At 47.9% G+C, this 24,630-nt stretch overlaps 2 protein-coding genes across 2 annotated transcripts in view; one reads left to right on the top strand and one right to left on the bottom strand.

Annotated features, from left to right (window-relative positions):
* Positions 1-459: 459 nt before the first annotated feature.
* Positions 460-8,968, bottom strand: NOA1 (nitric oxide associated 1). The gene is made up of 7 exons (XM_067297274.1): positions 8,023-8,968; positions 7,758-7,922; positions 6,467-6,663; positions 4,450-4,581; positions 2,166-2,282; positions 1,592-1,709; positions 460-1,025 (listed from the first exon to the last, which is right to left on the bottom strand). The coding sequence occupies exons 1-7, from the start codon at positions 8,951-8,953 to the stop codon at positions 820-822; spliced, it is 1,866 nt and encodes a 621-aa protein (XP_067153375.1). The 5' UTR covers positions 8,954-8,968; the 3' UTR covers positions 460-819.
* A 200-nt stretch (positions 8,969-9,168) lies between these two features.
* The window catches only part of POLR2B (RNA polymerase II subunit B), a 19,805-nt gene continuing 4,343 nt past the window's right edge, over positions 9,169-24,630 (top strand). The window contains exons 1-17 of the mRNA XM_067297272.1: positions 9,169-9,269; positions 9,660-9,732; positions 11,289-11,439; positions 14,674-14,786; positions 15,054-15,273; positions 16,257-16,415; positions 17,584-17,748; positions 18,305-18,501; positions 19,300-19,419; positions 19,840-20,026; positions 21,215-21,358; positions 21,638-21,777; positions 21,870-21,981; positions 22,313-22,467; positions 22,712-22,910; positions 23,423-23,591; positions 24,077-24,173. Of these exons, the coding sequence (XP_067153373.1) occupies positions 9,251-9,269; positions 9,660-9,732; positions 11,289-11,439; positions 14,674-14,786; positions 15,054-15,273; positions 16,257-16,415; positions 17,584-17,748; positions 18,305-18,501; positions 19,300-19,419; positions 19,840-20,026; positions 21,215-21,358; positions 21,638-21,777; positions 21,870-21,981; positions 22,313-22,467; positions 22,712-22,910; positions 23,423-23,591; positions 24,077-24,173 (2,420 nt within the window). The 5' untranslated portion in view covers positions 9,169-9,250. The remainder of the gene's footprint in view (positions 9,270-9,659; positions 9,733-11,288; positions 11,440-14,673; positions 14,787-15,053; positions 15,274-16,256; positions 16,416-17,583; positions 17,749-18,304; positions 18,502-19,299; positions 19,420-19,839; positions 20,027-21,214; positions 21,359-21,637; positions 21,778-21,869; positions 21,982-22,312; positions 22,468-22,711; positions 22,911-23,422; positions 23,592-24,076; positions 24,174-24,630) is intronic.

Raw genomic sequence — 24,630 nt, 5'->3', positions numbered from 1 at the left:
TGGAACAGACCACGGCCAGACCCTTTTCCTGTTTCCCAGTTTAGCTGGTGGGGTTGTTTCTTTTTCCATGCCTGCTTTCCCGGGACTGTTCCACAAAACCTCCACAAACGAGGAGACGGTAGCAGAAAGAGGTGCTTGCTGCTGTTTTCTCCCACACCCACCACTTGAATTAAACCCATAGCACAAAACATCACGTAGCTGCATACCAGCTTAAGTAAAAATCGATGTCTGTTGTTTGCTCTGGCTGGGAACGCCGTTTTAGTGTTTCTGCACACCGGCCACGCTGATCTGCCTAAACGTAGCTGCAGCACAGGCCGACAAAAAGGCACCGTTGAGCATCTTCCAAATTACAGCAGCTTCTCAGCCGGGGCCATCCTGCTGGTGCATCTGTGCGGTTAGCAGGACAACTAGACCTGCCCAGGAGTGCTTTGCCAGCGATTTCAAAAGGAGACTAAGGAGTAAACATCCTTGAAAGGTTTTATTACACACCCACAGTGTCAGAAATCTTTACACAAGCTACAGAGATCAAACCAAAGCAGCGAGTTGCAGAAGCTTCCTCTCCGCACTACCACAAGGTACCAACCACTCGGCTCATCCGAGATGGCTGCAGTTCGGGAGTCAGACCAGGACTTGCGGAGTCCTGAATCAGATGCTTTACTCCCCCCCCAGTCCGCTCTCCAGACCGCGCTCGTGTTTTAAAAGGAGTCCAAGCTCTCCTGAACATCAGCAAGCAATGAGGTTCTCCAGGGGCTTTTTTTTTTTTCCCCCCCCCCCCATCTTCTGCTTCTCTCAGACAGCAAAGGGCGCAGACTTCGGTTGCTATCTGCTCCCCGTGGTTTTCAGGTTTTCCACCAGGGAAGGAGGCCTTTTGGTCCTGTAGGCAGCCGTGCCCACGATGCGGGCACCTCTGATGTTACAGACATACGGCAAAAGGGGAGGCTCCCGCACCACCAACGCGGTACCCTCGGGGGTGTAGGCGCGCAGCAGCAGCTTCTCCTGCGCGTGAGCTGTCACCGCCACCCAGCCTGCACAGCCAAAAAGCAGAGACAGTCAGCGAGGAGGGTCGCTCATACCGCACTGAGGGCGCCCACGTAAACTCGGTGCCTCCCAGCTTGGTTAAGAACTGCCTGAGCTGCCCAGACTCGATTTCCTCGAGAAACCCAGCCGAGAAGGTAACACCCAGCCCCTCACCAGTACAGGGCAGCACTTAAAACACATCTCTTCCCGGTGAACTTGGGGGGACGGTGGGAACTACCAGGGATGCAAAGAAAGAGCTTTCTGACCTAGAGACCCTTCCTTTTCGCTTATCCAAAAGCCTGCACAGCGTCACAGCCACTGCTGATGTTACGGTACTTGTCTGGCAGCAGTAGCACGAAGCATTCAAACGCGATCATCCTGCACAAGGACGGCTGCGCGTCCCCCTCTGCTCCTGGAGGCCGCCGAGCCTCAGCTAGACAGCCACAGCTGTGCTGGCGACAGTCCTGCTCCAAGCAGGAAGCTGGGCTTGAGCCCTCCAGAGGCCGCTTCCCATCGGTGTTTCTAGGATGCAGATCCCGCACAGTAAAACTGTAATGAGAAAATGCTAAGTTACCTGCGGAGGAAAGCTTGATGTCCGCGACTGCCTCGGTGGTACCAATTCCTTCCAGTGCAATGTCCTGAGGGACAAGCGGGGGGAACTCCTTCATTCGCTCCTCACCGCCCATAGGAACCTAACATCAGGACAAGGAGAAACGGTTTAACAGCTACGAGACGCCTCATAACTCCTCTAAGTTAAGCTGGTGAGCAAGACACAAGTGGAACTGAAGCTATTACAGCTTTGCTACTCAAGTAAGAGCTGTCTCAGATACCCTTGCAAGAGCGACTCCAGGCTTGCCAAGAGGAGAACCACGGTCGCATCCAGAGCGACGCGGTGGGAGCTCAGAGACGAGCGAGTGCGGAGCGTTCACCGCAGGACCCAGCCGGCCCAGCACCGGCCGCCTCGGTGTAAGCACCAGGGCTCGTCCTCAGCGCGCGCGGGACGGGAGCTGCCCAGACCAGGCCGGCTCACCCTGCACCCGACCAGCCTGCGGGTGCTGCGGGCCTCCACGCCGGGCAGCAGCTGCGCCGAAAACGCATCGGCTCTCCCTCTGCGATCAAGAGCCCACGACACCACCTCCTCCTCTTACCTTCAGTAACTCCTTGCCAGCGTACTTCTCATAGATGGCATCTGCTTTACTCATGGTAGTAACGTGGACCGGCAGCAGATTAGAAGCCATGACAGAAAACCAGGCGGGTTTTTCTCCCTGAGAGACATCAAGAGCAGGGGATGTTACTTATGACAACAGAAAAGGACCCCAAACTGCTCCCTCGCGCTCCATTTCTCTCCTATACTTTGGAAGCCTGTTTGGGTGACATCCCCTCCCTGGCTAAGGACAGGTCACTCGCTGCCTCTGCGTCGCTGCAGAGCAGCCAGGGTTTATCGCAGAGCTGAGCTTTCAGGAGAGAAGCACCCACGGCTTCACCACGCCACCCCGAAGCCTCCCCGACACCGCAGCCCCTGCTGTATCTGCCCAGCTCAGGCAAGTCATCCAGAAGAGGTCTCTCCTCGAGTTCCGTTCTCAAGAACAAACTCATCGCAGCTGTTTAGCAGGAGGGGTGGCGGACATCTCCTCTCGGGTGCGTCCTCTCCTATCGCCTCGCATCTCTAGCGCGTAACTCTTGTCGAGCCGCGCTCGGCTCCGAGCTGCCTTCGAGCTTTGCGAAGGCTGGTGGGGGACAGTTTCCAGCAGGTGCTCTCACAACCTTCGCACGCCAAGCAAACGAGGCTACGGAAGGGGGGGAGACCTCTGCACGCTCTCCCGGCAGCCCAAAGCAAGGGCAGCAATTACTCTAAGTTCATCGCAGACCTCATGCGAGGCAGGGGCTCCTCTGCCACGGCCTGGGCACAACTGTCCTCCTTCGAGGTCGCTGGAGGATGGAGTTAGGCAAGGCTGATACAGCAGCGGGCTGAGGCAGATGCTGAGGAGCCGCGGGGCCCCAAACGGGGACAGCCCCGCTTGTCCGGAGCGCCGCTACACGGAGACCAGGCTTTCGGCACAAAGCCCCGACACCAGTCCTGCCGCCCCGGGCATCTCTCCGAGCCTGATCCTCTCGTCTGGGGATGGCACGACGCTTCTTTGCCCCGGCTTCGCGTTCCCCAGGCCGCCAGCACCAGCCGTGCTCTTCACAACTCGTAGGAGCAGAAGTCGTCGCTCGGGACGAAATCATCCCGGGCTCGGTCCCGCGGCCGGAGCGCCTGCCCCATCCTCGTCCTCTGCGTCGCACGAGAACTCTCTTGGCCTCATCCGCACTCACGCGCCCTCCCGAGTCTGCAGCGCTTCTGTGGACGGTGCCGGCCGCCGGCAACACGCGGCCTCTTCGGGCAAGGTGTCGCCCACATCGCCGTCCCGCTCAGAAGAAGATGCGGCGTTTCCTCAAGTCCCCGCCAACGTCTGACCCAGCTCACCAGGAAGATGGTGCAGGTAAAGGCCGTTTTTGCCGCTGAGTTGCTCTCCTCGCCAATAGCGCATTTCCCGAGCGAGGCGCCGCACCTCCGTGCCGCCGAGCTGGTTTTCGGGCCGGGGCTCGGGGTCCTCCCCATAGCTGTCCTGGAGCTCTCCTGCCACACAGCATCCCACTGCCTTCACCTTCCCGCTGCTCCTCCAGCAGGCCAAGAGCATCCTCAGCAAAGTACTCATCCAGCACTTCCACAGCGATCCCGGAAAGCTGGCGGAAACACAGGGGTTGTCCTACGCCTCCCCCTCCATTATAGGTCCTCCTTCCCAAAATGGGGCAAACTATTGAGAAGGACATTATCCTTAGCACTAGACTCAAGTGGGAACCACTCCTTCCGGAGGTAACGTCATGGGAGGCCAGCTCCACGCTGCTCAAAGATGCCTCACACAGGATTTCTAACACATGGAAGAGGTTAGGGAGAAAAAAAAAAGAACCTTTAAAAAATAGTTTTTACAGACACTAAAATCCACGTGTATCTCCTCACTTCTTTGGGTAAATTCCTCAGAGGGCTCCTTGTCAGGACAGACATTTTTCTCTCTTGGCAGAGAGCTTTCACGAAACGTAGGGAAGAAGAAAAACACCTTTTCCAGTTAATTCTGGCACTCTCATGCCTCCCTGCTTTGTGTTAATTTGTACATCGTGGGAAGCCCACCAAGCTGAAAGCATTGGTCAGCGTTCAAAAGCAGTCAGCGTTACACAACGCAGTTATTCCAGGCTGGTAACCAGTATCAGACCCTTCAACTGCAACTCCCCACCCTAAGACACTTTCACTTTAGGCAGTGCTTTATTAACAGGTTGATCATCTCAAGAGCAGCAGGTGAGGAAAGAGGGGAGAAAGCTGCCCAGACAGCCCCTCATCATTTGGTACTATAACGAGAGATGGAGCAATTGCTCACAAAATCCTTTCCCCCCTACCTGTAAGTAGTCTATACGTCCCAAGGCTGCTAAAAACAAGACCATTTCTGGCTTGAGGATGAAGGTCCGCGGAACGATGGCACGCGTTGGCAAAACCAGCTTCACCTCCTCCTCTGTCAGGAGATTCAAAACCTGCAAAAGAAATTGCACAGCCGTGACTCGCTCCAGATGTTTCAACAGGGACAACGAAATTAATACTTCATAGAGGAAAAGGATCGAGTAGAGCAGTGCGGAGAACGTCCAACAGAACAGTTCTCCAGCTCTGGTCCGCACGGCAAGCGATGAACGGGAGGCGGCAGGGGTGCGCCCGTTCTGCACGGCGATGCGAGGTCCATAACGAAGGCCAACAGCTGCCAGCAGCCTGCTGGACCAGGGATTCGAGAATCCTGGTCCGGCTGAAACAAGCTCACGCCGGTTTTACAAGCTAGCACCACAAAGTACGTAGCTCACCCTCAGCTGGAAAGCTGCTCCTCTTCTTCTCTTTCAAAATATGCTCACACTCTTAACGACTCTGCCTGCACTACCAAGAGTACTGGGGACCAGTGCCTTGCAAATCATAGCTAACCTCAAGGAACGACTGCTCTCCAGGCTGACAGCACCCCTTCCCTAAGCACAGGGAACCGACAGCGGAAACGCTTCTAACTCTGCCGCCCAACCATGCCACAGCCTCGTGAAAATTCAGCTTCGCTTAGCTGCTTAGCAAGGAGGATTCGTCTCATTTCGGCACTAAAAGACTGAGCTACAAGGGTTGTGGTGCAGCCGGAAGCACAAACGCTCTTCCTACGTCGGCAAGCGGGTGATCTCTGGTTTGAAAGCCGCGGCAGCCTTTAACATGGATTCTGAACCACCAGGAGACTTTGCCCTGCCAGCTGCAGGTTTTCTGATACCTTTAGCAACGCTTGAACCAAAATTTGAGAGTTACCAGGAACCCTTTGCTACGCTTTCCAGAAGTTTGGCTTTGTAAGAAGGCATGAGGAAGCAGCTAAAAACGAACCTCTATGGAACACGGACAAATATGTTAACAGCTGCTTTCTCTCCCTCTTCTTCCAAAATATAAAAAACTCCCCCCGCCCATAACTGGAAATTTCCCCTGCCAAAATCTGGCACACAGATCACCCTGCCTGTCCTCCAGGCAGGGAGAACGCTGACTGCAGAAACCAAATCCGATCTGAAACGTGACACATATTCCACCTACCCTCTCCAAAGGCACAGCAAGGATAATCGGAATCAGAAATGGCATCACGATCTTCCTGGATGCAGGAAAACCCACTCATTTTCCACACTCGTTCAGCTTCAGAAGAATGTGCCCAACCTCTAGTTACCAAGCCAGGGCTCCGAGCCCCTGACTCCTTTTACACCAGATGCTTAGCAGCCATCAGAGCGTGAAGTGCCACGGCAAAGTGGGTTATGACCCGGCAAACCCATGCATTAGAAAACATAGCGGCGCTTGTAAAAGCAGCGTCTGCACTTGCGCTACGCAGCCTCAGCGTATTTCCTGCACTTCATTCTCTTTGGAACTTTCCTACCTCCTTGCACTTTTTAACCTTCCCAAAAAGACGACCTTCAGCTCTGCACAGATACCAAAACAATCAAAAAAAAAAAAAAAAAACCAAAAAAACCCCCAAACACAGCATTTTCAGACATGTGCAATACATCCGCACTAGTTTCAGAGCTGCTGCTCTAGCGAAACAGAGTCAGGCCTCACATACTGGGGCTGTTAATGGCAACACTGCAGATCCTGTTGGCTTCAGGAAGATGCTTCAGGTCTTCCTCAAAGATTTGGTCTGGTCACACAATACTGGTTATTCTCCTAACGCTCCGTATGCGATAACTTTGCCTTGTTCAGTAGGCTGGCAGAGCTAAAACAGTGCAAGCTTCCTTGGGCAACACTGGAAACCCAAACTGAAAGAATCCTAAACCTAGGAGCGCAGCAGAGATACTTTTCCGCGCGCACAACTAAGGCAGGACAGCCCTCCCGAGCCCCGATCCCTGCGGCACAGCACCCCAGGGCACCTACGCAGTTTTCCTTTGCGATCCCCGGCGTGTCGAAACACCAGCGAGCATCCTTCACTTCATTGTGCGTGAACTCTTCCTTCTCCTCGCGCTTCTGAGGGGAATGGCCAGGATCTTCGTCTACGCTGTACGAGAGCATGTCGGGGTCAAAGTCAACCACAGGGCTAGCCTTCGGCCGTTGAAACGTTCTTCCAACTCTTCCTGGATTAAAATGAAAAGTTTCCTGGTAATTAATTCATTAACTTGCATTTCCCTCAATTGGATGTCTGTCCCTTCCCCTCCCTTCCTTACCTACCTAACAAGAGGTGCATCACAGGTATAATAAGAGTGACAAAGATGATACGTGGCTAGAAATGCGGCTGCTCAAGAGCCAGGGGGCTAATGAATTCCTTCTGCGTTTCTTGCTTAGCCCTCCCCAAACCCAAACCCTTAGCAGCGACCAGATCACAAATACCCCGATATTTCTTTTAATTATAAAAGGAGATTTTTTTTTTCCTCTAGGGCCTTAAGCTTTCAAACGCATAATTTATTCAGATGCACACAAACTGCAGTACAGTGCAACAAGGTCCTTTTTCCATTTTAGAGAAAGTGAACTATTCCTCTTGGAATACTTGCTTCATGCAATTATTACCCTAGTCTTATGATACAGGTGTCCAGACACAGGCCGTGCCTCCATTTAAACATGGACGATTGCGTCTGTGTCTTTTGCTCTGGATACAGTGCGACGAAGGATGATCCAAACCACAGCTTTATGGCTGACTACAGATTTCACAGACATTTCAAGCTCCTGAGGTCAAAGCCATCTTTTAGCAACCCCCTCTTTCGGCTACATGCTAAATTAACGTACAGCCACTGCGGCCTGCTACCCAAACGTCATCATTAAAATTCAGCTTCCTTGTCTTTTTAAGGAATGAAAGAGATGTGCTGTCATGCAGCATCCTTGTAACCCGCTACGATATCTGGACTGATGGGAGGTGCACTGCACAGAGAAAACCTCTGGCACGCTACCGCGACAGCTGAAAAATAAGTACTCAGAAGAAATACTAACGATACTACTTTGGGAGGAGCTAGAGCTCTTGCATACATTACTGGGGAGAAGAACTGGTCAGAATAACTTTAACGCCTATTTGGAAATTCCTTATTGCCACTGTAGCAGCGTGTTCTTCCTGAAAATAAATGAAAACGAGTTGCTTCAGGGTGGGAAGAAATTACTCATCAATAGCTGGCCTTTACAGCAAACTAAGGCATTAACAGTCCTTCCTGTAACGCGGTATTTTCATGGGGACAGTACTCACCCACTAAGTAACCTTGCTTTTTAAGGTGGTTGAGGTACTTTTTTTCTTCATCGCTCAGCTGGTCTTCTGTTTTTTCCGCCTCCGCTTTCAGCCTCTCCCGCCTTCGGAATATCCTGTCGCACGTAGGGTTGATGATCGGGAATTTTAGGAGGTCGAGCGTCGTTCCTGGAAGAAAGAAAAGCACCCGGTGTTTGGGTCTCTTGCGAGCTGGGATGTTTAAGCTCTGCATGGGGCGTCATGCGTGGGGTGTCGCACGGGCACTGACCTGGCCAGGGCGAGACGGTGGCGGGGGCGACGGCGTCGGGGGCGCGGGACTTGCAGTAGTCGGAGCGCAGCAGGGCGTTGAAGAGCGTCGACTTGCCCGAGTTGGTGGCGCCCAGCAGCAGCACATCGCCGGCGGCGCGCCACGAGCGCTGCAGGCGGCTCACCAGCCCCTCGAGGCCGAAGCCCGTCTTGGCGCTGGCCAGGCGGACGCCCGCCAGCGCGGCCCCGCGCAGCCCGGCGCGGGCGCACGCCGCCTCCACGCGCCGCCGCAGCCGCTCCAGGTGCCGCGGGCCGTCGCGGGGCAGCAGGTCGACCTTGTTGCCCACCACCAGCACGCCCGCGACGGCGGCGGCGGCACCGGCGGCGGCCAGCAGCACCGGCAGCTGCGGCAGCACCGCGTCGGGCAGCTCGGTCACGTCGAGCACGTAGAGCAGCAGCGGGCCGCGGCCGTGGCGAGGCGGGCGGCGCAGCGCGGCCAGCACGGCGCGGCGGTGCTGCTCCGGCGGCAGCTCCAGGCGCGGCGCCCGGCCGCGGTGCGCCAGCAGCCAGCAGCGCTGACACACGGCGCCGCGCAGCCCCGCCGCGCCGCCGTACTTGTCGGCCGGCAGGAAGCCCGGCGCCGCGCCGTCGCGGCACTGCAGCTCGGCACCACAGCCCGGGCAGCTCACGCCGCTCGGCGACACCGACGGGTCGGACCGCCCCGTCGCCGCCGCCGCCGCCGGCCCCCGCCGCCGCTCCGCCGCCGCAGCCTTCCGGCGGGGCGCCGCCACCGCCACCGCCTCGCTGCGCTCCGGCACCAGCACCGGCTCCAGCTCGTACTCGGGGAAGACGAACTGCTCCTCCTCGCCGCTCGCCGCCCCCCGCCGCGGCACCGGCCGCCAGGCCCGGGCGCGCACCAGCCCGCCCAGGAGCGCCCGGCCCAAGCGCTGCATGGCGCCGGCCACGGGGCTCCGCGCGCCGCCGCACGGGGGCGCCGCCGCCGCGCGGCCCGGCCAATAGCCGCCCACCGCGCGTTGGGAAGGGGAAGGAAGGGCGTGGTTCGGCGCACGCGCACCCGCCTCCCGCCTCGGCGCTTCCGGGCCGCGCCTGCGCGCTGTGCGCGGCGCGCGCAGGCTCCGCCCCCTCTCCCTCTCCGTCTTCCGGCGGCCCGGCGGTGGCGGCCCGCGCTCTCGCCGCGCTTCTCGCTCCTGCGTCGGCCGCCGCCCGCGGCTCCCCTCCCCGCCGCCGCCATGTACGACGCGGACGAAGGTGAGGCCGTGCGGCCGTTCCCGGCGGAGGGGCCAGGAGAGCCGTTGGGCTCGCGCGCGGGCCGTTGTTGGGGGGGGGGGGGGGGCGGAATAGCCGTTGGGCTCGCGCGCGGCCTGTTGTGGGGGGGGGGCGGAAGAGCCGTTGGGCTCGCGCGCGGCCCGTTGTGGGGGGGGGCGGGAGAGCCGTTGGGCTCGCGCGCGGCCCGTTGTGTGTGTGTGGGGGGGGGGGGGAGCTACCGGCGCCGCCGTGAGGGGCTCCCGCAGCCTCCTGCGGCCGCGGTGCCTCTCTGCCGCAGCCCTGCGCCGGCCCCGCGTTAGGAGGCAAATAGAGGCCGTGATTGATTGATTGAGGTGATCGAAGCCTGACCTGAATGTTATGCTTCCTGCGCAGATATGCAATATGATGAGGATGATGATGAAATCACTCCCGACCTGTGGCAAGAAGCGTGCTGGATTGTTATTAGGTGACTTTCTAAAATTCACTTTTCTTAACGCTTCGGGTCTTAAAGGTAAAATCTAGTTTGGTAGCAACGTGTGATGGAAACTCCAGAATTCTTTGTGCTAAATGGTATCGTTTGTCACTTTTTGGACAGAAGGGCTTTAAGCACAAACAGCAGGGTTTTGACTGCTGGCCTTGTGTATAAACTGTTAGAGAGTAAGAAGCCCTACTGACTCCCAGTTCAGCTAGACTGTTTTGACTGAAATATGAAATGGTTTTGATCCCAAATCACACACATCAGCCTGCCCATTATTCTTGCAGGGGGTGCTGGCATTAGGAGGTCAGTACTTAACAGTTTGCCGTGTTAGTATTCTGTTAGTACTACATGAAGGCCCAGGCCCTGCAGCTTCTTGTGCCTCTGAGAGAGTGGAAGGCTGTGTGGAACTAGGCAAAAAGTGTTTCTCTGGGTGTCTTAGAGCAGCAGTTCCCAAACAGAAGCGTGTACCTGCAGAGCTGGTCCTGTAGTTTGTCTGGATAGAGAGTAGGGATGAGAAACTTTGGAGACAGAAGGAGGTCCTTTTTCTTGTCTGGCAGCACAGTGAGGAGTGTTGCATTTGCTTTGAGTCAGGTGGGAGGGAACTGGGCCAAATCCTTCAGCTGGAGCTGGAGCTCATTCCATATGAGGATTTAGGTTGCCCCTTCCCTCCTTCCCCCCTTCCCTTTATGCAGTGGCAGGCTGTGCTGACAGGGTGCACTGTGGCAGCAGCGCAATAGGCAAGGCTATGTTTCCCTTCTTGGGGAAGCCTGAAGTTACTGATGGGGGGTAGTTGTTACGAGTTTTCTCCAGAGATCTTGTAGGTGGTGGGGCAGAAGCTGGGGTAGTAAGGGTTCCCTGGCTGCCTTCAGGAATGCGGGATCGCTGGAGGAGAGGAGCTTGCAGGCAGAAGCTTATGCAGCAAACATGTTTAGATCATCCTGATGGAAGCTAGGATGCGGTTTGGCATTCAGGTTTGGATTGCCACAATTAGGGTGTCTTGGGAGGTGGCACAAAGGTTAGGCAGAATCCAGAGGCTGCAGGAAGGGGTGAAGCTGGGAATCTCTGTGTGGCCAGAACAGAGGGGATCCGAGCTAAGAAAAGTTCTGAGAACTGTTATCTTGAATTAGGGGCCTACAATTGCATGCACTCAGTTTACTGCAGCTTGGAAGATGATCTGAAGCAAAGTAATTGTCACGGGCATTGTAGAAAATATTAGCTGAAGCCACCTTTACTGAGGTTTAAGTCATCATGTTTCACTCCTAATTTGAGATGGACTGTGCATACAGCCATGGCTTAGCCAAGAGTGGGCAGCAAGTCTGTCACCTTGTTGTGTCTGCGCCTTCAAACACTGAGAGAGAATTTATTTTTTAACATTACTGAGCAGCTATTTTTGAAACTTATGCCTCAGGAAAATTCAGTGTTTGTGTTTTCATATTGTATTTAATGATTTCTAAAGGTTTTGTAATAAATAGATATTGAACTTGTCGAGTGTGAGTTAAATTAAGAGCTCTTGTTGAGTAATGTACTTTTTTTTTTTTTTTTAGCTCCTACTTTGATGAGAAAGGTCTGGTCAGGCAACAGCTGGATTCTTTTGATGAGTTTATTCAGATGTCTGTGCAGAGAATTGTTGAAGACGCTCCACCAATTGATTTACAAGCTGAAGCCCAGCATGCCACAGGAGAAGTGGAAGAGCCAGTAAGTGGACACCCTGCAGAGTTAATTTGGTTTTGCAGTGCAAAATGATTTTCTGTTATTTAGGTGGGTTTTATTGATTCCCCTCTCAAGAGTCAGAAATAAGGCAAGAGATCTGACACTGCTCTTGCAGTGAATGGGACAGAAGTGTGAGATGTCTGTATTCTGTGATGTATATGCCCAAGTTTTCAAATAGTCAAGCTTACTGCCAAGAAAAACACGCAAGAGCATTGTTATCCATGGATTCAGACTTTCCTCTTCTGTGCGGTTAGTGACTCCTGCTAGTTAAATTGTTCTTGGAGTCAAGGAATGACCGATTTGCTGCTGTAGATCATCCTGTCGGTTACTGTATGATACCACTCGGGGTTGGGAGTAAGCATCACTGACAGGGATGTAGCGGAACAAGCCAGACAGCTGAAAGCAAACCTTATTTTGATGGGATTTTGCATTTTCAGTAGCTTTATCATGGCAGGAAAGGTTTATGGCTAAAATGTTCTGTGCTAGCTTTCTTAACTGAAGTTAGGCCCTGGTTTTCAAAAGGTGCTTTGCTTGTCATCTCCCATTGGTACCGTGTTCCAAAGGAGAACAAATTGTCTAAGGTCTGTTCTGTGTGACAGCTCTTCACGAATTGTGTGTACCTTCTCTGTGGGCCACGGTGCTTTCATCTGTTTGTGCCATATGGTGTTTTGATCCCCATTCTGCAGGTGCAAAGAATGATGATCCAGTCCGCTACCACCAGTCACTACCTTGCTGCTTCCCCAGCAGAGATTTAAAAGAACTTTAACAGCCCAGTTTCTTTCACAGCTTGACTGTCCACTTGCATTTTTTTGTGGGCAAACAATTTTATACAGAGAATAAGTACGACTTCTGTCCTTTCTTGGCTGGACACACAGTTCATAAACGTTTTTCTTACAATAATTCCCCTTGATGTTCCCTCTGTTATTCATACCAAGTTCTCTAGGTGTGCAATTTGTAAAAGACCTTTGCTGTATGCAGTTAAGGTTCAGATCCCAGGTACGGTACATGCCTATGTTCTTCTCTACCAAAATATGGTGTTGAACGTTCTCGAATCAGAGAGCTTAGGTTTCTTATTTTTACCATCATATTAAAGTTTTTTAGGGTTAGGTCAAGAGGCAAGAAAAAGGAAACCCGTTTTTTCCTTTAGGCTCACTTAGAGGTAACCTTTTGCCACATATGAGGATACTTGACTCATTTAAGGAGACTTTTTGATTCTTCTTCTTCCCTCCATTTCACAGTCTTGAATTTTGAAGGCTATTTGGGCTGGATTTATAGCACACAGGAAGGCTTAACAACCATGCTGAGCAATAAGAATTACAGTAAATGTATTTCATTGCTCCCAAGATAAATTGGGAAACTTGGTGCTTCAGACTGGTGCTGCTGGAAATCCAGGGAAAAAGGTGTCCATTTGAGTAAGAAATGAGAGAATGTTTTGACCTACAGAATGTTTGCCAATGAGGTGGGGAGCAGCTCTGCTACCTACCATTGTAGGAAGCTTTTCTGTCTTGCATTTTTTTTAAATCAGGTAGTTTTCAGGTCTTTTCAGATAATTCAAGTCTTATTTTATTTATTGATCTTATAGGATCATCCTCGGAACTGATTTTACCCAGCTTGCTATGTTTTCAGATGCTGAAAATGGTCACCCTTATCCAGTAACAGTTTTGGTTAGTAGTAAGAAAAAGAGAAGATCCTGAATACAGAAGGCTAGTTATTAGTATTTCTTGCGGATAGCAGCAATGAGACTTCCATTTTGTCTGAAGGTTGTGTTGATTTGATACATTAATGCAATAATCTGTTTAATCTGTAGAAGAAACAAAACTATCTACCTCAGATGTTAAAAGGGTGTTTTCTGTAGCCCTGTGTAGGACAAAATGGATGGAATGGGTGATTTCCTCCTTTGCCTGTAATAGTGGGTCCAGAGAGAGGGTTGAGTGCGAGGACTTTGAAAAAAGACTTTAGAAAGTCTACAACCACCTGCGGCATTACCATAAGCTGACTTTTTTTGCTCTGTATTAGGGCTCGCTCTGCTAGAGCAAGTGCTGCTCTAGTGGCAAGCTACGGCAGAGTCCTTATAGCTCAGATACGGTAAGGTGCCTACATGGAATTCAGGTTCTGTTGCAGTAATAGCTGGCTTCTAAGCAGATACTTAATTGGGGTGGCAGCACTGTAGTTCTTTATTTGGGTAAGCTTCTGTTCTGTAAAAGGACACGGTGTGAGTTAGGAACTGAAGACAAAGTTTTAAGTCAGTGGGTCCTTCATGTTGCATACTTGCAGGTCTGATGATTTGCTTATATTTCCATGCGCCTGGATTTCGATCAGTGAAGAAATGCTTTGTGAATGGAGTGTCTCATCTCTAGGTCACTGGGCACACACGCAGGCCAAGCCTGTGCACAGTTTCCATGTGTTTGTGCATCAGGACTGAGACCACGCATGCAAAACACTTGAGCAAAGTTACTGTTGTGTAACTGCTGCTTTCTTTTAAGTCCTAGGTCCCATGCCAAATCCACAAAAGCACTTTGATTGGAGTATTGTTTTAAAACTTATAGACCTTTGTTTTGAAAGCCAGGTCTTTGGTTTAGGTAAGGTGAATGTTGTCTCATCACAGTAGGATTCTGAATGAGATGAGTTGGAGGTTGGAGCAAAGTGAAGACGCTGAGAATTCTGTTGCTGAAGGTGCTGTAACAACCTGAAAGGATTTTGGTGGAGCTAAAATAAAACTACTAAATTTGATATGTTCTATGCAAGGGAGCAATGCTTTATGAAAACCAATACCCTATCTAGATATGTAAACCATCTCATTGTGAGTATTGAAGAACTTGCAACTTTTTGCTTCGTAAAACTGCTAGTGTTAATTAAACCTACATACAGAACAGATTTCTAAAAAAGGCATATTCTATTTTTTTAATATACTCATTGACTTGGCAGATTTTGGATTTGTTAGCTGTTTCACAGGAGAAGACCTATTGGGACACTTTATTTCTCTTCTTTTGCCAAAGGTTTTGACCTGTCAGTTTTCCCTGTATGTTTTTATTAATGATCTGGTTATAAATTATTGACAGCTTTTAAGTGCTTTTTCAATGTAGCCATTTGAAGAGGGATCGTTTCCTTACCCTGAGCTGAAGACACGCAGCAGCGCTGGATCTTAACCTCCAGGGCTGCTCTTACACAACCAAAACCGATATTTCTTCTGTTACAGTTAAATGTCGTCTTGTTTTCCAGCCCCGGTATCTGCTGAAGTTTGAACAAATCTATCTCTCCAAACCAACGCATTGGGAAAGAGATGGCGCACCGTCCCCCATGATGCCCAACGAAGCCAGGCTGAGAAACCTCACGTAAGAAAGACCTCTGTAGAGGGTAACGCAAGGAAGGAACAGCTCTCTGCATTATAAACCAACAGTCTTCTTCAATTTAGTCATACACTGAAAACTTAATAATTACTGCTCCATTTAAATCACAATGTCTAGTTGTTGAATGCAGATGATGATTTGGTAATAATGCTTAATATTGCCAGTGAGTGCTTGAATAACTGCTTTCATCATCCTTCTGCGCTGTCTGGAGCAATAACTGAGAGATAATACGATGCTGTTTTTATTCTGTAGGTATTCAGCCCCTCTGTACGTGGATATAACTAAAACAGTCATTAAAGAGGGGGAAGACCAGTTACAGACACAGCATCAGAAAACTTTTATAGGAAAAATCCCTATTATGTTACGTTCAACATACTGCTTGTTGAATGGCTTAACTGACCGTGATCTTTGCGAACTGAATGAATGCCCTCTTGACCCTGGCGGCTACTTTATCATTAATGGATCAGAAAAGGTAAGGGATGATATCTTGCACAGTCTGCGTTACAGACGCTGAAAGTTTTACATTACGTATTGACATGTCTTTTGCCAGGAACACAAGCACTTTTATCCCAGTGTGCTACGTTTACCTCAGGTTCTCATACTCTTGTAGAAAGATGAGCTTTTAGTCCTCTGTTTAGGACTTCCTTGAGCCATCTTTTCTCCTCCTTCTGTGACACACATTTCTTTCTACAGTTTGGTAAACTGTTTTGTATTGAATGCCAAGTACTTAGATATTCTCCTTTCCATTTTCAACACTGCAGGGCAACATTCAGTTTAAACCTGATCATCTGTTGGAGGAGGAGAATTCCTCACTCGCAATCTTTTCCAGGTTGTTCACAGCTGTGTAGGCTCATTTTGTGGTAAGAGTAGGTTTATACTCTTCCTTTCTTCCCTTCAAAGCTGCAGACCCAGCTTTAGCAAAGCATATCCTCTATATTGCTGTGCCCCATCAATGAAACTGTCAGGTTTTTGTGACTGACACCTGGGCAAGCCCAGCAAAAGAAGTAGAATTGTATTTTTGTTCTGTATCATTCTTACCAAAAAGAATCTGGCTTTGACCGTTGGGGCTGGCATTTCCGTCTTTGTACGTGTAGTGCATTGGCCTTGGAAACGGAGAGGTAGGGAAATGCTTTCTTTATCAGTGTTGCGGCTAAAGCTAGCACAAGTGTCTCAGCACAGCTGGCGGCTGTGGTAAGTGCATCATAGAGAATACAGTGTTCTCCGTGTCTTTTGTTTCTGGTATTCCACCTTAACTGGGTGTATGTTCTGCTTAATACTGTACTTCTAAGGTGTAGAGAGTAATCCAGGTGAGTTTGGCAGCTTGACTTCATACTGTGTCGCTGGCAGTGCTCTTAAAAGTAAGGCACCTGAAGGAATGGAAGAAACACACGGTGCGTGTTGCTTTCAGCATACCTTTCTGTCAGTTATTTACTAGCATTCTTGTTTCTAACACAGGTTCTGATCGCTCAGGAGAAAATGGCTACAAACACAGTGTATGTGTTTGCAAAGAAAGATTCAAAATATGCCTACACAGGAGAGTGTAGATCTTGTCTGGAGAATTCCTCTCGACCAACCAGTACTATATGGGTTAGCATGCTGGCCAGAGGCGGGCAGGTATGCCTGAGCGGTAAAACACTCTCCCCCCTCCTCCCCCGCCCCGGTGGAAACAGCTAATGCTATGTTTGGCCTTATGTTAAAGATTGTTTTAGGAGTTCTGTTACTGTCCCGTCGCTTCATGTCATTTCCTTTGGGGATTTTGAGAAGAAATTTATTTTGATGTAAAGTTGCGAAGAAGGTAAAATTGTATGAAAATGTATTTCGTTCATCATAGATCATGCTTGTCTTTGGGGCAAAGAATTTGGTTTGGGGCCTGAGACGAAGACTCTCTTTGTGGCAGGCTGGGAGACGTGGCTAAAGAATCTGTTTAGAATTACTGTAAATGAGTTTTTAGAAAATCCAAACCAACTGCTTGTTTTTTGACAGAGGACAAGAATAGGAGTAGGGACACTGTCTTTGCTGAGAGCCAGGTTAGCATTTAGGTGTGTTTTGCAGGCCACGTATTAACTCGTGTTTAGCATCTTAAAACTGTGGCACCTGGCAAAGTGCAGGCGCTGTGCAGTGGTTTCCCCGTACCAGAGTAGTCTTGTGAGGGGGAATAGGTGCTATTCATAACATCATATGCAGAGGGGCTCCGAACCCATCTACCGCTACTGGTGGTTGAATATTCCCAAATGCGTGCAAAGAGTAACTTTACCAGAAGCCTTGCCACACTTAGAGCACCCCAGGCCCGCAGGCGTGAGAATGGTTGTCTCTCTGTATCCCGCCACACAAATAATGCAAGTTACTTGCTGGGGAAGAAAGAGAACAACGGCTGGAGGAATCATGGGAATAGGGAGTCTCACACAGTGGATTAGAAAAGTTTGATTTATTTAGGCTGTCAAAAGGCAATCTGAAGGTGAAGAGGATTGCTCTCTATAAATACACGGGGCGGGGGGGAGACAGTGATGCGTACTGCTGAATGAAAGGTATTATTTAATTTTTTTGTGCCAGGAAAAAACCTTCAAGTTTTTGTAGGCTTAAAGGTGGAAACGTTGGGGGGAGGGGAGGGGAGACTGCTGGAGCAGGGTTTCGGAACAGCCCCCTAGTTAGCCTGTTGAGAAGTAATGTTTTCCCGTAGTGCTTGAATCAGTGCATTTGTAATGTATCATTGAAGTCCAGAAAGAGATTTTTGTTTAAAGGCAAAATCGTTCAAGACTAATGTATTTTTTTCCCTATCTTTTAGGGTGCAAAGAAGAGTGCTATTGGCCAGCGCATTGTGGCAACTTTGCCGTATATCAAACAGGAAGTGCCCATCATAATTGTCTTTCGTGCGCTAGGCTTTGTGTCCGACAGGGATATTTTAGAGCACATCATTTATGATTTTGAAGATCCAGAAATGATGGAAATGGTAATAAATAGAAATAACTTATTTCCTAGCTTAACATTAGGTGATGTCTAGGTGTGGCAAATTTCACAGTATTTAAAGTATTTTGTTCCTTTCCCAATTGTAATTTATTTTTTCATATTTCTGTGGGTTGTGTATTAGAAATGACAAAAGCTCTCTGCCCAAACCCATTCCGATAGGTGCTTTAAGTGAACAAAGTGCAGTGGAAATTTTAAAAGGCTAATCAGTATTTGGAGAGGTAGAGTCTTATCCTGCTGCCATTGATTTTACTTTTAAAATCCCCATTTATATTTGAGGCAGCAGCAGGCCAAGAAGGTACTTGAATCAGAGCCATCTTCTGAAGTCTGAACTATTGTTTTGTGTTCTTCCTGCTGCGATCCATCAATGTTTTCTGCTTAACGTTTTAAAAGAGCTACTATATTAAAGACTGAAACTGTTGTTAGAATTGGATCTGTAATTAGCAGTCCTCAAAAAGAATCGTCGACAAATTGCTGTGTAGTTTTCTTCAAACCCAAAGGGCAGGGGATGCTTCAGGGTTTTGCTGTATTTTGTGCATTAGGTCAAACCTTCTTTGGATGAAGCATTTGTCATCCAGGAACAAAATGTCGCTCTGAACTTCATTGGATCAAGAGGTGCAAAGCCAGGTGTCACCAAAGAGAAAAGAATCAAGTATGCTAAAGAAGTCTTGCAGAAAGAAATGCTCCCACATGTTGGTGTCAGCGACTTCTGTGAAACCAAAAAGGCCTATTTTCTAGGGTATGTCAATTTTTTTCTTAGGTGCACTGTCACACGTCTGCAAGTGGACACTGCATACAGATTGTTCCATAGTTTAGCTGCTTATGAAGTATATGATTGGTAAAAACAAACAATGAGTACGAGTTTTCTTTTAACTACAGTCCCTGGATACTCAGTGATAAATCCTAGGGCACTTGCACATTTTCCCAGCTGAGAAAAGGCAAATAATGATAAAATAATAAAAAATTTGAAAACAACCCCTCCACATACCCTGAATCTTAGTTTAGGTGTGATGGTCGTGACAAGGAACTTTTCTTGACATCACATTGCATGGACAACATGTTTTTGTCATGGCTGATAACTGTTGACAATCTGTGTGTAATGTAATCCACTCTTAAAAACTATTAGCCTGTCCCCGTGACCACTGCTTATTGGTAGGCAGATGAATCACAGCATCAAGAGACCTATCATTCTACACCTGATTCCACGTTACTTTTGATACGCATCTCGTCCACAGTCCCCCCAGTTTAAATCTAGCCCGTCTTACTGTGTGGGACAGACACGTAGCAGAAGGCCAAGGTGCATTGCCGTTGTGATACAAGTATTAACTTCACTTGCAGTTACCTGAACTTGCAGTGGGTCACTCAGCTTCGAGGATCTGTGTGTTGAAGAGGTCTGTGTTAGAACAGCAATAATTTAATTCGATCTGGAATTGACAACGTTTGTGGAACAGTTTACTGATGTATCTTATAAAGTATGTAATCTTTGTCATGAATGTCAGCCCATGGTTTAAAATATAAACTTGTCTTATTTGATTAGGTATATGGTTCATAGATTGTTGCTGGCAGCACTGGGAAGAAGAGAGCTTGATGACAGAGATCATTATGGCAACAAAAGACTGGATCTTGCTGGGCCACTGTTAGCTTTCCTGTTCAGAGGGTAAATAAAACAGATAAATATTCTTTGGAGATACATAATGGGAGCTGCGTGGCAAATTCTGCGCTTCTAGTTAAATCAGACTGTTCTGTCGTGTCTCATAGCCGGTCTTGGGCAACACAGCCTGTGTCTGATTATGGCTTTGTTTGTGGAGTGGGGGTGGATTTCCTTTAATAGTAGGTGATTAATAGCAGCTTATGTTTTGAAGCATAAGAGGTTGATATCTTGCCGTATTTTTAGCACTTTTAATGTAACTCAGCCCAGCCCTTACGCACATTTACAAACAGATGAGTTTTTTTTCTCTCTAGTTATGAATTACTTGCTCCTGTTTGGGAGGCCAGTGATGTTTTTTCCAAGTAGTGCTAGATAGGCTGAATTGCTACAGTACTGTTTAATCATATTTCTGGGCATCTTCTTTTGCAGAATGTTTAAAAATTTGCTGAAGGAAGTGAGAATATATGCACAAAAGTTTATTGACAGAGGGAAAGATTTCAACTTGGAACTGGCAATTAAAACAAGAATTATTTCAGATGGATTGAAGTATTCATTGGCGACTGGAAACTGGGGCGATCAGAAGAAAGCTCATCAGGCCAGAGCAGGAGTATCTCAGGTAAGATGGCTGAATAAGGCATGATGCCGTTTGTCAGGTTTACCTGAGAATAAAGTTATATCGTGGAAGAGTTTAACACTGCAGCCAGGGGCCACTGTTGTGTCTTAAATAGAACTTTCCTCTGAAGGAAATTTCTATACCTGAAACAGGTGAGGATCCAAATAGCTGAAAGAGGTGGTTTTTTGTGGGTTTTCTTGTTTTGTTTTTAACTATTGTGTTCTCTACAGGACGGTTGGTGTTATTCTGTAATCGCTCCTTTTTGTGTTAGAGCGCATTCTTGTGTGTCTGGTCAAGTCTCAGGCAATATTTAGGGAGGATGGATTTCTTTCCTTTAATTATTTCCAGTATTTCACAGCGGGCTAAAAAAACTTGAGTAGCACCTTGTAATACTACAGGTATGTGTTCCACAGCTAATGAGGAGAAGCACTGACTTCATTAGCCCAGAGCGGTGCTTAGTTGAGCCTGTTCCTCATAAAGTTGGAAACAAGAAAGAAGTGAGAGTCCTTGAATGCCAGTTCATTTTGTTTTCTGGGGCCCTTGCGAGATTGTAACTTGGGGAAAGCAAAGTGAGGAAAGAGGGGACATGGTAGCTGTCTCCAGATGGCTTGTTTTCTGTGTGTATGTAAGGGGGTTGTTTGGTTTTTACGTACGTTCTCACGATTTAGGCTGTAAAATTAAATTTTCTTAAATTTCTGAGAAACTTTGAGCAGGCTCTGAAAAGATAATACAAATGTTGATTTGCTCCTAATGACTAAGCCTGCAGTTTAAAAGATCTCTCAGTATCACTGTACTGGCAAACCCTCCTGGTGAAAATAGAGCTTAGAGAGTATTTTTGCAAGTATCATTTATTTTTATTATCTGATCAGAGTAAGATATATTACCAAAAACACCTCTCTACTTGGGTAACTGCATGGGTGCTGGGGCTTGCCATGGTATAAGAATTCTCTAAAAAAACCCCTTACGTTCCTAAGCAGTGCTGTAATGGCAAAAGCTTTTAAGGGTAGAATTAGCCTAAGATCAATGGAGGTGGACTGAAAAGTGTAGGTAACAAAAATCGGAGGTATTTTAGTTCTTTTCAAAAACATTAATTTCTCAAGGGTGTTGATCCTTTCCTCTAATGTGTTACAGTGCCTGTTAGGACAACACAGCTAGGAAGCTTTCGCTAACTGAATTCATTACTACGTGCAGGTGTTAAACCGTCTGACTTTTGCATCTACGCTGTCCCATCTGAGGCGCCTGAATTCTCCAATTGGTAGAGACGGTAAACTAGCAAAGCCCAGACAGCTGCACAATACGCTGTGGGGCATGGTTTGCCCTGCTGAGACTCCAGAGGTAATGAAAGTAATATTTACAGTAGTACTTACTCATTCCTAACTGCTTTTGTCTGGTTGTCACTTCACAGCCTTAGCGCTTCCAGTGATCACTTGCACTTTATTTGAAATACTGACGTTAGTATTTAGCTTTATAGCTAACTCTGTAGTTGAATGGTAGAAATTAGTAGAGTAAATACATGTTTTGTGTCCAGTTTCTTGAGGACTCAAAGTTTAAGTGCTTGTCGTCTTGAGGGATCTGTTGGTTTGGAAATACAAAAATATTTTGTGTTTCTATTAGGGTCATGCAGTAGGGCTTGTGAAGAACTTAGCCCTGATGGCTTACATTTCTGTGGGGTCTCAGCCATCCCCAATTTTGGAATTCTTGGAAGAGTGGAGTATGGAAAATCTGGAAGAAATATCTCCAGCAGCAATAGCTGAGTATGTGCAAATAAAATTGTCTAAACAGGCTTGATTTTTTTATCCTGCATAGTGTTTCAAGGTTTTTTTTTTTCCTCTCTCTCTCTTTCTAGTGCTACCAAGATTTTTGTTAATGGCTGCTGGGTAGGAATACACAAAGATCCGGAACAACTTATGAATACGCTAAGAAAGCTGCGTCGTCAGATGGACATCATTGTGTCGGAGGTATAACTTTTCAGCTAGACTTTAGATACCCCTTTAAATGAGGAAGGATAACGGACTGAGACTACTTTGCAAGCTCCAAATAGAATTACCTGCAAGTCTCTTTTTGAACATGTGTCATGTTGCTTTCTTAAGAGGTCCAGCTGTGAAATGCTCTTACTAAAACAGTCTCTTGAAATACTTCTGTTTATAGGAGCGTGATAAATTTTCTGTGCTGCTGACAGCAACTATAAGGTCTTTGGTTTAGGGAACTTTGTTACCTTATTTTGTGTGCCGTAGTTGTGACTCGAGGCTGTGACTCTGCTCACTGGGTACTCACTGCTTACTCCTGCAGGTCTCAATGATTAGGGATATCCGGGAGCGAGAAATCCGCATCTATACGGATGCAGGCAGAATTTGCCGACCCCTTTTAATTGTGGAAAAACAGAAGTTGCTGTTGAAGAAAAGGCATATTGACCAACTGAAGGAGCGAGAGTATAACAATTACAGGTGAGATGTGTTTCTGAAATTCAACTGAATGCCTAGTTTTCCATACTGGAAGCTGCAAGTTCCTTCAGATTTGAAGTGAGAAATTTTTAAAGCTTTGTGCAGCACAGAGCTGCTTTTATATATATATATTTTATCATGCTGCGCCGGTGGTGGCGGTGGTAAGGTGGAGAAGTTCTTGTTCTTGATACTGCTGAGGAGACCCATTTTATGTGTTAGTTGAGTATTTCAAACATTGGTTGTTTAGCTGGCAGGATCTTGTGGCCAGTGGTGTAGTGGAGTATATTGATACCCTGGAAGAAGAGACTGTGATGCTGGCGATGACTCCGGATGACTTGCAAGAGAAAGGTGTCGCGTATTGTTCAACGTACACACACTGTGAGATTCACCCATCTATGATCCTGGGAGTATGTGCATCTATCATCCCTTTCCCTGATCACAACCAGGTTAGTAGCATCACTTCTGACATCCTGTTTTTAAGGTTGATAGAAAACCCACGGCTATATGTGTAAAGAGCTTGGTGTGTACGTACGTGTGTGTGTGTGTGTACGAGACCTGGATGAAGGGACAGAGTGCGCGCTCTGTCTCTCTGCAAGTTTGCCGAGGATGCAAAACTAGGAGGAGTGGCTGGTACACCAGAGGGCTGCGCTGCCGTTCAGGGGGACCTCGATAGGCTGGACTATTTTCGGTGGTTCCCAGCAATAGCATGAGGGGCAGCAGGCACAAACTGAACCGCAGGAAGTTTTGTCCGAACATGAGGAAAAACTTCTTTCCTGTGAGGGTGACAGAGCCCTGGAGCAGGTTGCCCAGAGAGGCCGTGGAGTTGCCATCCTTGGGGACACTCAAAAGCTGTCCTGGGAAACATGCTTTAGGGGGCCCTGCTTGAGCAGGGGGTTGGACTAGATGATCTCCAGAGGTCCCTTCCAGCACACACATCGTTCTTTCTTTGTCTGCCTAGTCTCCTAGGAACACATACCAATCTGCTATGGGTAAACAGGCTATGGGAGTTTACATTACGAACTTCCATGTTCGTATGGATACGCTGGCCCATGTGCTGTATTATCCTCAGAAGCCCCTTGTAACAACTCGTTCTATGGAGTACTTGCGATTTCGAGAGTTACCAGCAGGTATGTTGTCAGTAAATGTTTATTAAAAAATATTACTGTTGCGTTTAAACTAAAAATGTCGTGGGTATGTGTTGCCTAAATACTTAGCAAATTTATTTAATTCTTAAATGAATGGTAAGTTAAAATGTTAACTTGCAGCTTGGCGCCTAGACTGCAAAAACCATTACTAGGGTATTAGTGTTGCAGCTCAGACTATTTTTCCATATAGTCTGCTAATGTCTAAGTGAAAAGTGCATTTTTTGCACTGGTATTTGCTAGGTTCTCCACAAGGGGTCATTCTTGTCCTGATAAAACCTCTAATCTCTTTACCCACAATTGCACTTACTGATTAGTAAGTACATGGTTTTCACGTGTGGTTTATGGAGATTTTATCTAAGAAAGGGTAGATCAGCTTCAATGTAGAAAATACAACTTATTTTGAGTTATAAGTGACGCTCGTCTGGTATGCATGCATCTCTTCAAAGTATTTGCTCTGCGTATTACAGGTATCAACTCGATTGTAGCCATTGCATCGTACACAGGCTATAACCAGGAAGACTCTGTCATCATGAACCGTTCTGCTGTGGATAGAGGCTTTTTCAGGTGTGATATTTCGAAGAGTTTGGAAAAAAAACAGTATCATAAGTTGTCCAGAGGCTTGAGAAAAGCTCATCCTACACCTGAAGACACTGTTCTCCAAATTTGTTCAGATTGAGAAGTGTTTAAAAAAAAAAAGGGGGGGGGAAGGGAACAACAGCACAGTGAAAATGGTGAATGTTGTCTTGTTTACTCTATTAAATGTTCTTTGTATGGTGATTTAATGGAAAAATATTTGGATTCTTTGCTGCCTGAGTTGCCAGGTGTATGAACTCCTTGATGCCTCTATTGCAGCTTTGCAATATAGTCGTATCTTTAGTAGCTTGACAGTTGCTTCCTGTGAGGATTGGCATGTTCCTCTCCTTAATATTGTAACTGCTGTTGGGACAACTGGCAACTGATGCAATTTTGCTGCTCTTTAGATGACAGTGATGTAACTGTATAATATCTTGGTCAATGAGTT

Source organism: Apteryx mantelli, chromosome 5, assembly GCF_036417845.1.
Source record: "Apteryx mantelli isolate bAptMan1 chromosome 5, bAptMan1.hap1, whole genome shotgun sequence".
NCBI lineage: Eukaryota > Metazoa > Chordata > Aves > Apterygiformes > Apterygidae > Apteryx > Apteryx mantelli.
This window is presented reverse-complemented; position numbering and strand designations above follow the sequence as displayed.